At 40.5% G+C, this 11,185-nt stretch overlaps 1 protein-coding gene across 1 annotated transcript in view; it reads left to right on the top strand.

Annotated features, from left to right (window-relative positions):
• LOC122556419 (protein diaphanous homolog 1-like) overlaps nt 1-11,185 on the top strand; it is a 350,992-nt gene that overhangs the window by 251,923 nt on the left and 87,884 nt on the right. Inside the window, 4 exon segments of the mRNA XM_043703032.1 lie at nt 1,566-1,664; nt 1,957-2,051; nt 2,937-3,038; nt 4,040-4,279. Coding sequence (XP_043558967.1) covers nt 1,566-1,664; nt 1,957-2,051; nt 2,937-3,038; nt 4,040-4,279 — 536 coding nt within the window.

Genomic DNA, 11,185 nt, shown 5'->3' on the forward strand with positions numbered 1-11,185 from the left:
CTCCCCCAAGTCCCTCCTCCTTACCTTTTATCTTAGCCTGCTGGACACACTTTCCTCATTCCTGAAGAAGGGCTTATGCCCGAAACGTCGATTTTCCTGTTCCCTGGATGCTGCCTGACCTGCTGCGCTGTTCCAGCAACACATTTTCAGCTCTGATCTCCAGCATTTGCAGACCTCACTTTCATCCCAGAGATCAGTTTGGTGAACATTCATTGCTTCCCATATATATGGCAAGTATATATTTCCATGGATAAGATCAGAAATATACACAATGCACCAACTGCAGTCTCCCCAGTGCCCTATAAAATTGCAGCAAGGCAGCTTTATTTCAAATCCCCAACATGGTATTTGTCTTTCTTTTTGCTTTCTGCAAAACAAAAAAAAAAAGAACTTGTTGGAGAAAGCTGGCAGGTCTCTCAGCAAGGAGGAGGCAGGAGAAACATATCAGCCATTATTGAGTCTGCTTTGCCAGTGAATGAGCCGTCTGACCTAATTCTGCTCCTATATCTTATGGTCATCTGTGGTGAGTAAACAGAGTTAATGTTTTGAGTGCAGTAATCCATTCCAAACAAGGGTCACTGGACTCAAATGTTAACTCTTTTTTTTGCACCAATGCTGCCAGATCTGCTGAGTTTCTCCCAACAATTTCTGTTTTCATTTATTTTAGATCTTCAGCATCTGCAGTTCTCTTTTTATTTTACTGATTATTGCATTTGCGTCCTAGTTTTCACTGACTCCTGAACAAGGCGTCCAGCAGCATTTTTAAAATACTCATCCTTGTTTTCAAATTCCTTCATGATCCTGCCTGTTTTTTTGTCTCCTCACTTTACTCCAGTCCAGCAATCCTTGGAGATATCTGCCCTCCTCTAATTCTCGCCTGGTGCATTCTCAGTCATAATTGCTACACCATTGGTTATGCCTTCAGCTGCCGCGACCCCAAACTCTGGAATCCAGTCCTACAGCTCTCTACCCTTCTACCTCACATTCATCCTTCACCCTTTCTTGGCAGAGCTTTTGGTCATCTGACCTAATATCTCTTTATTTGGATCAATGCCATACTTGGTTTTGTAATGCTCCAGTGAGATCCATTGGAACATATGGTTTTGCTAAAGGAACTACAATAATATAACCTATTGTTCCACTGGAGCACCAGCCAACACTTTGTTTTACCATCTTTGGAATGAGTCTTGAATCAACAAGCTTCTGACTCGGGTGAGAGTGAGTGCGAACCGTTAAGTTGTGGCTGACTCTAGAGGATAGAGCATACTATATAAAGTATAAAAGGGAATCCTGCCTCCTTGTACTGCTTCCAGCTGCTTTATAATCTTAATCATGCTATCAGTAAAATTTCACACTTGAATGTTGTGCTGCTGGTCCCACTTCTTCAAATCTGTACGTCTGATCAGCTTGGTTTGTGTTCCACCTTGACTGTCAATGGAGCATTAAACTATGTTTGTAGTATACAGTATATCCAAAAATGAAAACTGTTGGATCCTAATGTTTTATTGTTAGCCTTTAACAGTTAAACATCAAAATCAAATAATTTTCCATATTTTTGTCCACAGCCAAGAAGGAACAACAAGATATGGACGACAAGAAAACAACACAGAAGAAAAAAGTTAAGGAACTAAAGGTGTTGGATGGCAAAACAGCTCAGAATCTATGTAAGTACTTTGACAGAACGTTGAAATATCTTCTGAAATGATATGGATGAATCTAATCCACCTTTTGTCTCTCTAGCATAACATCAAGAGCTATATTCAATGTCAGGACAAAAGCATCAAAGCTAGATAATAGATTTACAAAATAATGATTGGAATTGTTGGCTGTGATGAGTAGACTGCTGGAAATACATCTTAAGTTGACAGATTTTGAGTAGTCAAGCTGTTTTCTGATTAAGATGTTTTGAGCTAAGTCTGAACACTGATTCTGTTGTATCTATTGGATTTTGTATAGCTATCTTCTTGGGTTCTTTCCGTTTGTCATACGAGCAAATCAAGAAAGTAATTCTTGAAGTGGATGAAAAGGTTTTGACAGAATCACTGATCCAGGCAAGTTTTTCCTTTAATCTGCTCTGTAGCTCTGATTTATCTTCTATATTAAGAGTGGGTTGGGTAGTAAGTATCTAACCAAATCAAGCTGTAGCATTTTCCCAAGTGTTGGTGTACTACACTTACTCAGGTAGTTAAATGGAGGACATTCCATCATACACCTAATTTATCCTTTGTGAGATGATGGACAAGCTTTTGAGAATTGCAAGCTGAACTAATCACTACAGAATTCCCAGCAGCTGGCCTGCTCTGACAACCAGAGTAGTTACTTACCTGGACCAGTTAAAGCTATCCAGGCTATTGATGAAGCAGCTAAAGATGGTTGTAAATGGCATGCTAGACCTGAGGAACTTGAGTAACAATGTCCTGTAAATTGAATGATTGGTCTCCAAAAAAATCACAGCATCGATTTTTGTGACTTATGGAGCAAGGTGGCTCAGTAGCTAGCACTACTGACCCACAGCGCCCGGGACCCAGGTTCGATTCCAGCTTCAGGCATCTGCCTGTGTGGAGTTTGCCCATTCTCCCTGTGTCTGCATGGGTTTCCTCTGGTTTCCTCCCATAGTCCAAAAACGTGCAGGTTAGGTGGATTGGCCTTGGGAAATGCAGGGTTACGGGGATAGGGTGGGGGGGGGTCTGAATGGAATGCTTTTAGGAGTGGCAGTGTGGACACGATGGGCTGAATGGCCATCTATAATTCTATTCTATGACTTATGGCTTCAGCCAGTGGAACATTTTCCCTTAAAATAACATAATGACTAGAACGTACCAGTTTTTATTTGTTGGTCAGTTGGCTATGGTTATTCTACTGCAGTTAAAAAATCTTACGCAGTTTGGTATATTTAGGACATTGTGGCTAATAACAGGAATCTATCTTCTTTCCAGAACCTTACTAAGCAACTTCCTCAGCAAGAGCAGTTGAATGCCTTAGCAGAGCTGAAAGATGAATATAATGACCTCTCAGAACCAGAGCAGTTTGGAGTAATTGTATGTATTCATTTGTTTGTTGCTAATACCATAATGTATGAGCAAACAAGATAAAATGATCTTCAGTTTGTCATTGTTGAGCAGCACATATCATGTTTGGATTAGCACCACACAGAAACAAGAGACCGCAATTGCTCTTGCAACCCTGCTATTGCTCCCAGCCAATGACAATGTGTCAAGTTTTATTCAGTTTTTTGTGCAAAGTTGCCTTTATACTCAGCTGCAGTTATGCTCCTATCAAGATGTAGCCTACCAGTTAATGAGGCTACCTCTCTTACTGTCACATCTCTTGCTTTTAGCGTGATTTGCATTCTGGTGAGTAATCTAATTCCTGAGTCATACCAAATATTCTGTGTTTATAGCCACTCAAAGCCTCTTACAATCAGTGCAAAAATATTAATGGAATATGTCCATGAGCTGTCAGTAAATGGTAAAAGAGGCTTAATTTCCAGAATATGATTGTAACAAGGAAACCAGCTTATGGATGCTGTTCATTGTACTTTATAGTGTCACTGAAGGGTGATACTCACTGATTGTAGTCAAAACAAATTACTTTAAATTTCTTGGTATAGTATTTGAATTATATCCAGCCGAACTGGTTCAGAGATATGATATTAGATTTTTTGAAGCACTGTGGGACTCAACTACCAGTTGACCACCTTTTATTGCTGTACTTTTTACCTCCCCCTAATGTAGCTTCGAAGTACATTAATATTGTAAATTATTTCCCTTTGATAACTACACCTTTTCATTAGATATTCATTTCTGGGCTATGGGCCAAAAATTGCAAAAACTGTTCATTCCTGATGAAGGGCTTCTGCCCAAAACATCGATTTTCCTGCTCCTTGGATGCTGCCTGACCTGCTATGCTTTTCCAGCATCACTCTAATCTAGACTCAGGATTACAACTGCTTCAGTCTATAACAAAGATGTGATATTATCACATTTTTATGATTTGCTTCTTGATCACAATTAACTGGATTTGGACTTTTCAATTGCAGATCAGTTCTGTGACCTGTTTGAGACCTCGATTGAACGCAATACTATTTCTGCTCCAGTTTGAAGAGCAGGTGAATAACATTAAACCAGACATCGTATCAGTGAAGGCAGCCTGTGAGGAAGTGAGGAGCAGTGAGAGTTTTTCCAAGTTAATGGAAATCATCTTGTTGGTGGGAAACTACATGAATGCAGGATCACGGAATGCTGGAGCATTTGGGTTCAGCATCAGCTTCCTTTGTAAAGTAAGTGCTATTGTCAAAATGTATTCATTGTCTTAGAAAGAATTGCTGATTTGTATTTGTAAAATGCTCTTCAGATTCTCAACTATTCTCAGAGTGCTTACAGCAAAGAAGTTTTTTTAAGTGTATTCGCTGAGATAATTTAAGGGAATACAGCAGCCAGTTTGGAGACAGCAAACTCCCATAAACCAACCATGACTGGCTAATCTGATTCAGCAGTGATGTGACTTCAGAGATATGTATTGACCAGGTACTCGCAGTGGGCTCTCATGCTTTTCTTGGAAATGGAGCTAATTTAAGAGCTCTTGAGAACAGTTGAAGCTTCAATTGAATGCACATCCAGGATATGGTACATCCAATACTTGAAGAACTCCCATAGTACTGTGCAGGATTGTTGACCTTGATTATTGTGCTTAACTACCTGGTGTGGAACTTGACCAGCAACTGTTTGGCTCAGACATGAGTATCAGTGATGAGCTGCGGCTAAAGCCTAATGTAATGAAGTGATCTAGTTATGAGTAGTAGTAACTAGCCCTAAATATAAAACGTGGAAACTGGGAGCAGAAAAAGGCCATTCAACCTGTCAAGTCAGCTCTGCTGTTCAGTATAACCGTGGATGATCCTCTCTTTAATTATCATGTTCTTGCTTTCTCCTCGCATGCCTTGATGCCTTTCAAATTTTTTTTTAAAAATCCATCATTTTCTTGAATATGATGGAGACCAAATCTGCATGTAGTACTCCAGGTGTAGTCTCAACCAAGGCTCTAAATAACTGCAGTAAAACATGCCCATTTCTGAACTCAACTCCTCTTGCAATGCAGGTCAATGAGCAACTTGCCTTCCAAATTGCTTGCTAAGCTCGCCTCTCTGCTTTCATTGACTGGTGTACATCCACACCTCCCAATATATCTCTATTTACTATCCAGCCTGGATTGCCAAGAGGGCAGTTAAGAATGATCAATAAGGCTATGGTTCTGAAGTCACATGTAAGCCACACCGCCTCGGGCGACTGTCTGTTTGGAGTTTGCATATTCTCCCCGTGGCTACATGGGTTTCCTCCGGGTGCTCCGGTTTCCTCCCACGATCCAAAGATGTGCAGGTCAGGTGAATTGCCCATGCTAAATTGCCCATAGTGTTCGGTGATTTAGTCAGGGGTAAATAGGGGGGATGGGTCTGGGTGGGTTGGTGCGGGATTGTTGAGCCGTAGAGCCTGTTTCCATGCTGGAGGGAATCGAATCTAATCATAAGGACAGCAGATTTCCTTCACGAAAGGGCATTAATGAACCAGATACATTTTTTCCAGCAAACAACATGGTGGCCTTTAGGCCAGCTTTTTGTTCCAGACTTTGACTGAAACTAAAACTCACCGTCTACCACAGTGGGATTTGAACCTATGTCCCCAGAATGTTTGTCTGAGGTTTTGGATTACTGCAGCAGAGACATTACTACTATGCTTAACACCTCCCCACTGCTTCACCTCCCACCCACACACACACATGTTGTCATCGAGAAAAGATATTGATAAGGAATCAATACAGGCATTATAATCAGGAAATAAATATAAATATTGAAAAAGACAAAAAATAAGAAAGGGGTAAAAAGGATTCAATTCATGAGGAAAAAAGCAAGGAAGAGAAACTAGTAAAGTTAGAGAAATGCTTATAAGAGGAACTGACCAGGACATGGTAAGTTCAGGTAACAGCATTCCTTAGGAGTGCTCAGTCAACTGTAGTTTCTCCACGTTCATCCTTCTTGGTGTTGTTGTCTAGACCTACTTGTCTGTCATCACATATTTTTTCTAAAGCAGATTTTATCCATAAACAAGACACAAACATTTCCATCAAGGGTGGATTTTTTTTTTTGCTGAAGTAATACATTGGCACAGCAAAAGATTTCCTAGTCATAGAATATTACACCAGAGAAGGATGCTATTTAGCCTATCATGCTTGTGTCAACTTCCGTATGATAATATCATCTGAAACGGGAGCAGAAGTTGATCATTCCACCCATAGACCCCATAGCACCGCTCATTAAAATTATCGTAAATCTTATTATACCTTTAACTACAATTTCCTGCCAGTCGCCAATAACTGTTCACTACCTTGTTGATAAAACTTTAACTGAACCTTGAATACAATTAATGACCCCACCTTCACAGCTTTTGCAGGAGTGAATTCCAGAGGCTAATGACACTCTGGGAGAAGAAATGCCTCCTCAAACTGTCTTAAATGGGAATCTCCTCATTTTAGTACTGTGGCCCTTCACTTTAGATTCTCCATGAGAAGAAACATCTTCCTGGAAGGAGTTTATTCAATATTCCAATTTCTTATCCATAATCCTGCAATTTATTTCTTTGTGAGTGTATAACTACACGCATTTTGTCACTTTCCATTGGGTCGGTTGTTGATGAGTGACTTGATTTTCTGATTTTCATCATGCAGTGGACAGTGTGCAGCATTGACGAAAGCAATCAAGTTCCACAAGTTTCACCACTTGAAATTTAAATAAAATCTTGCCCTTTATTCATACAGAGAGCTGAGAAAATGACCAGTCCTCCAGACCGTACCTTTAATGCTTTATAATCAGGAGTGAGGAAGGAAGCTAAAGTGGGCTTAAAAATGTGCTCGGAGAAAGTGAGGACTGCAGATGCTGGAGATCAGAGCTGAAAAAGTGTTGCTGGAAAAGCGCAGCAGGTCAGGCAGCATCCAAGGAGCAGGAGAATCGACATTTCAGGCATGAGCCTGAAGAAGGGCTCATGTACAGTGGCAACTTCTACAGAAAGGCTTCATTTTTATTCTTTCTGCATGTCGATTGTTGACAGGATGATTTCATGAGAAGACTGACACAGAATATACAAACCTGTAGATGTGCTATGTAAAACTTTCCACTTAATTTTCATTTGTGCTAGAGAATTGCCAAATTTTAGCATATTGCACAATCATTGGCTTCTGACTCTCTTTCTCCCTTTCTTGCCAATGCATTTACTGTGAATTTGCTAATGTGTCATTGTGTGACAAACCTTTCTTCAATAATGCAGATGAGACTTTTCTGTTTTCTTTTCCCTCTGATGCTTGATCTGCCAAATATTTCTGGACTTTCATTGCTAAATGCAGTATTTTCATTTTGTCAAAGAACAAGTCAGAGTTAATTAATTCTGTGTATTTTTGATAATTAAGTATGAAAGGTGCCAGAGTTTTCCCCTGCATGTTCCCATAAACAGATAACTCAGGGTTTTAAACTGAAAAAATGCCATGTTTTGTAGTCATGATTAATTATGCCAAAAACATCCTGCCAGAGACAAAATGCATTTGTACTTCCTTTTGCAGGATAAGGGGTAATAGTGCCAAGTAAACAAGCTGGAGTTTAACAAAAGTGCAAGACTTAATAGGAAAGAAATGTTAATTTTAAAAAAGATTTAAGGGAGAAATCCAAACAAAACATGTAGTTCCTGCTCAAAATACAATATACATTGCGCCACACAGTGTGCATTCATGGTTTAAACTGACCTCAAAATTGCATAATGCAACTCATTTTTTTTTTTAGGCATCAAACAGCTTCTTAACATTATAATTTGATGGACAGGAATTGAGCACATTTTCAACTGAAATTGTGCTACCTGCTAGATGCATTGCGTTTAGCATGCAGAAAATGCCATTAACAGAATAACCTATCTAAAATGGAGTCCTGCAAAGCTTGCCATTTTGGATATCTGTTATACTCCACAACATTATTTTTCACATACAGCTCAAAGTCCAAATAGCGAGGGACATCTCCTTACTCGCAATATTAATGGGATCATGCAGTGCATTCAGATTAGTTGACAGTTTGTCATTTCATTCTGTTTTATCACTGAATCAAGGTAAAGATAAGGTTGCCATTGTCTTACTAGACTGTACAGTAGCTATGTTGTTGTCTCCCAGAAGAGACAACTGATGGTGACTTAACCCGAGGGTGACTACAGGCGAAGAGAGAGATTGAGAAGGAGTGTCCTTCATGGTAATCTCAGCTGGTGTGAGGATTGAACTCTTATTGTTGGTGCCACTCTGTTGCAGATCAGCAGGCCAGCTAACTGACCTCTCGCAGTCAATCACAGTATGGTTGAAACTGAAAAAAGAGGCCATTCTGCCTGTCCTATCTGTGCTAGCTCTATAAAAGAGCAGTTTACCTAATTCCAGCATTTGTCCCAATTGCCCAAGAATTCTTCCCCTTCCAATAATCAATTCCCCATTAAATCTCAGTTGAATCTACCTTCATCATACCCTCATGGCAGCAAATACCAGATTCCAGCCATTTTTTTTCTCATTGTCTTTCCTTCTTTTGTCACTTACCTTAAATCTGTGTCCTCTTGTTCATCACCTTTCTATCAATAGGAACAGATTTTCCCTAGCAACGTTTCTAAATCTTAAACATTTGTTCAGTAAAGCACTTTCTTTCTCGTGATGCCTTTGGTTCTTTTGCCAATCACATTGAAAGGTTTGCCCTCTGATGATAAATCCTTCAGCAAGGAGAAACAGTTTCTCTTTATTTATCCTAATTTAAATGTCTCTATCAATCTCACTCGAAGCCACTTTTACTAAAAGAAGAATAATTTTATTTTCTATGGTTTTTCTATAAGCACTTATTTGTTTTTACCTCTGTTGATATGTGTTAAAAATACTGCTCTGAGAAATGATGGCATTATCAAATGTGCTATATGTACCTCAGCTGTAGACAATAATGAACAAGTTCTTTGAAGTCAAGTTAGTGATTTATGCTTGTAGCACAGGACGGAAATAGTGTAAAATGCAGATCAGTAATGCGAAGTATGCTGATATGCTGTCCTTGACCTCCAGGTTTGGAAGGCAGGATCGAAGGAGCCTTGATGACGTATTTGCAAAGTAAATGTGAGATTGTCCCAAAAGCTTAATGCAGTGACCTAATCACTAGCAGTGTATTGAATTGAATTAGGTCTACTCAGCAGAGTTGTCCAGGAGATATGCAAAGAGCCTATCACAATAATTGCTTTGCTATACTTTGCTCATAATTTATTGATCAGATGAAGGTCATCATTGTTTGTCAAATAGCCCATTTTATTCCCTCATGCCCCCCTCTTACACTTGTAAATCTGGACAAGCAGCCAGCTGAGGTAGAAGAGTAAAATTCTTGGAACAGATCACCATACCTCTGGAAATGATGGATGGCATGATCCCCTATAAAAGGATATACAAGTCTTTGAAGTTATATGAACATGTAAATCTGATGTTTCTTCATGTATTTCATAATTTTGTTTTAATGCCTTTTTGCCATTTTTCCAATTCCTCTTATGGCTTGGAATGGGAGTACAGTATAATTGGGGTGGTTCTGCCTCAGTATATGCCTAGTGAATGTCAAGCTATGGGACCACGGGAAGGTGAAAGTACAACCAAACCTGATTTGGTTCTGACCCAATTATTGAGCAGAAATTTCTAGCTTGACTCATTTCCCAAAGAGTCAAAAGGGTAACTCGGGATAGAATAGGGCCCATCAAAGATCAGCAAGGTGGGCTTTGTGGGGAACCGCAGGAGATAGGGAGATACTAAACGAGTATTTTGCATCAGTGTTTACTGTAGAAAAGGACATGGAAGTTATAGAATATAGAGAAATAGATGGTGACATCTCTGTAATATGGACATTTTTCAGTGAGGTAGTGCTGGATGTCTTGAAACGCATAAAGGTGGAAAAACCCCAGGACCTGATCAGGTGTACCCTCGAACTATGTGGGAAGCTAGAGAAGTGATTGTTGGGCCTCTTGCTGACCTATTTGTATTATAGATAGACACAGATGAGGTGCCAGAAGACTGGATGTTGGCTAACGTGGTGCCACCGTTTAAGAAAGGTGGTAAGGACAAGCCCAACGTGAGCCTGACATCGGTGATGGACAAGTTGTTGGAGGGAATCCTAACGGACAGGATGTACATGTATTTGGAAAGGCAAGGACAGATTAGGGATAGTCAACATTGCTTTGTTCATGGGAAATAATGTCTCTCAAACTTGATTGAGTTTTTTGAAGAAGTAACAAAGAGGATTGATGAGAGCAGAGCGGTAGACGTGATCTATATGGACTTCAATAAGGCGTTCGACAAGGTTTCCCACGGGAGATTGGTTAGCAAGGTTAGATCTCACGGAATACAGGGAGAACTAGCCATTTGGATACAGAACTGGCTCAAAGGTAGAAGAAGGAGGGCGGCACGGTGGCACAGTGGTTAGCACTGCTGCCTCACAGCGCCAGAGACCCGGGTTCAATTCCCGACTCAGGCGACTGACTGTGTGGAGTTTGCACATTCTCCCCGTGTCTGCGTGGGTTTCCTCCGGGTGCTCCGGTTTCCTCCCACAGTCCAAAGATGTGCGGGTCAGGTGAATTGGCCATGCTAAATTGCCCGCAGTGTTAGGTTGTAGGGGTATGGGTGGGTTGCGCTTCGGCGGGTCGGTGTGGACTTGTTGGGCCGAAGGGCCTGTTTCCACACTGTAAGTAATCTAATCTAAAAAGGTAGTGGTGGAGGATTGTTTTTCAGGCCAGTGGAGTGCCACAAGGATCGGTGCAGAGTCCACTACTTTTCATCATTTATATAAATGATTTGGATGTGAGCATAAGATGTAGAGTTAGTAAGTTTGTTGATGGCAGCAAATTGGAGGTGGAGTGGACAGTAAAGAAGGTTACCTCCGATCACAACGAGATCTTAATCAGATGGGCCAATAGACTGAGAAGTGGCAAATGGAGTTAATTTAGATAAATGTGGGGTGCTGCATCTTGGGAAAGCAAATCTTAGCAGGACTTACACTTAATGCTAAGGTCCTAGGGAGTGTTGCTGAACAAAGTGACCTTGGAGTGCAGGTTCATAGCTCCTTGAAAGAGGAGTTGCAGGTAGATAGGATAGTGAAGAAGGCGTTTGG

The sequence above is a fragment of the Chiloscyllium plagiosum genome, chromosome 14 (genome assembly GCF_004010195.1).
Source record: "Chiloscyllium plagiosum isolate BGI_BamShark_2017 chromosome 14, ASM401019v2, whole genome shotgun sequence".
NCBI lineage: Eukaryota > Metazoa > Chordata > Chondrichthyes > Orectolobiformes > Hemiscylliidae > Chiloscyllium > Chiloscyllium plagiosum.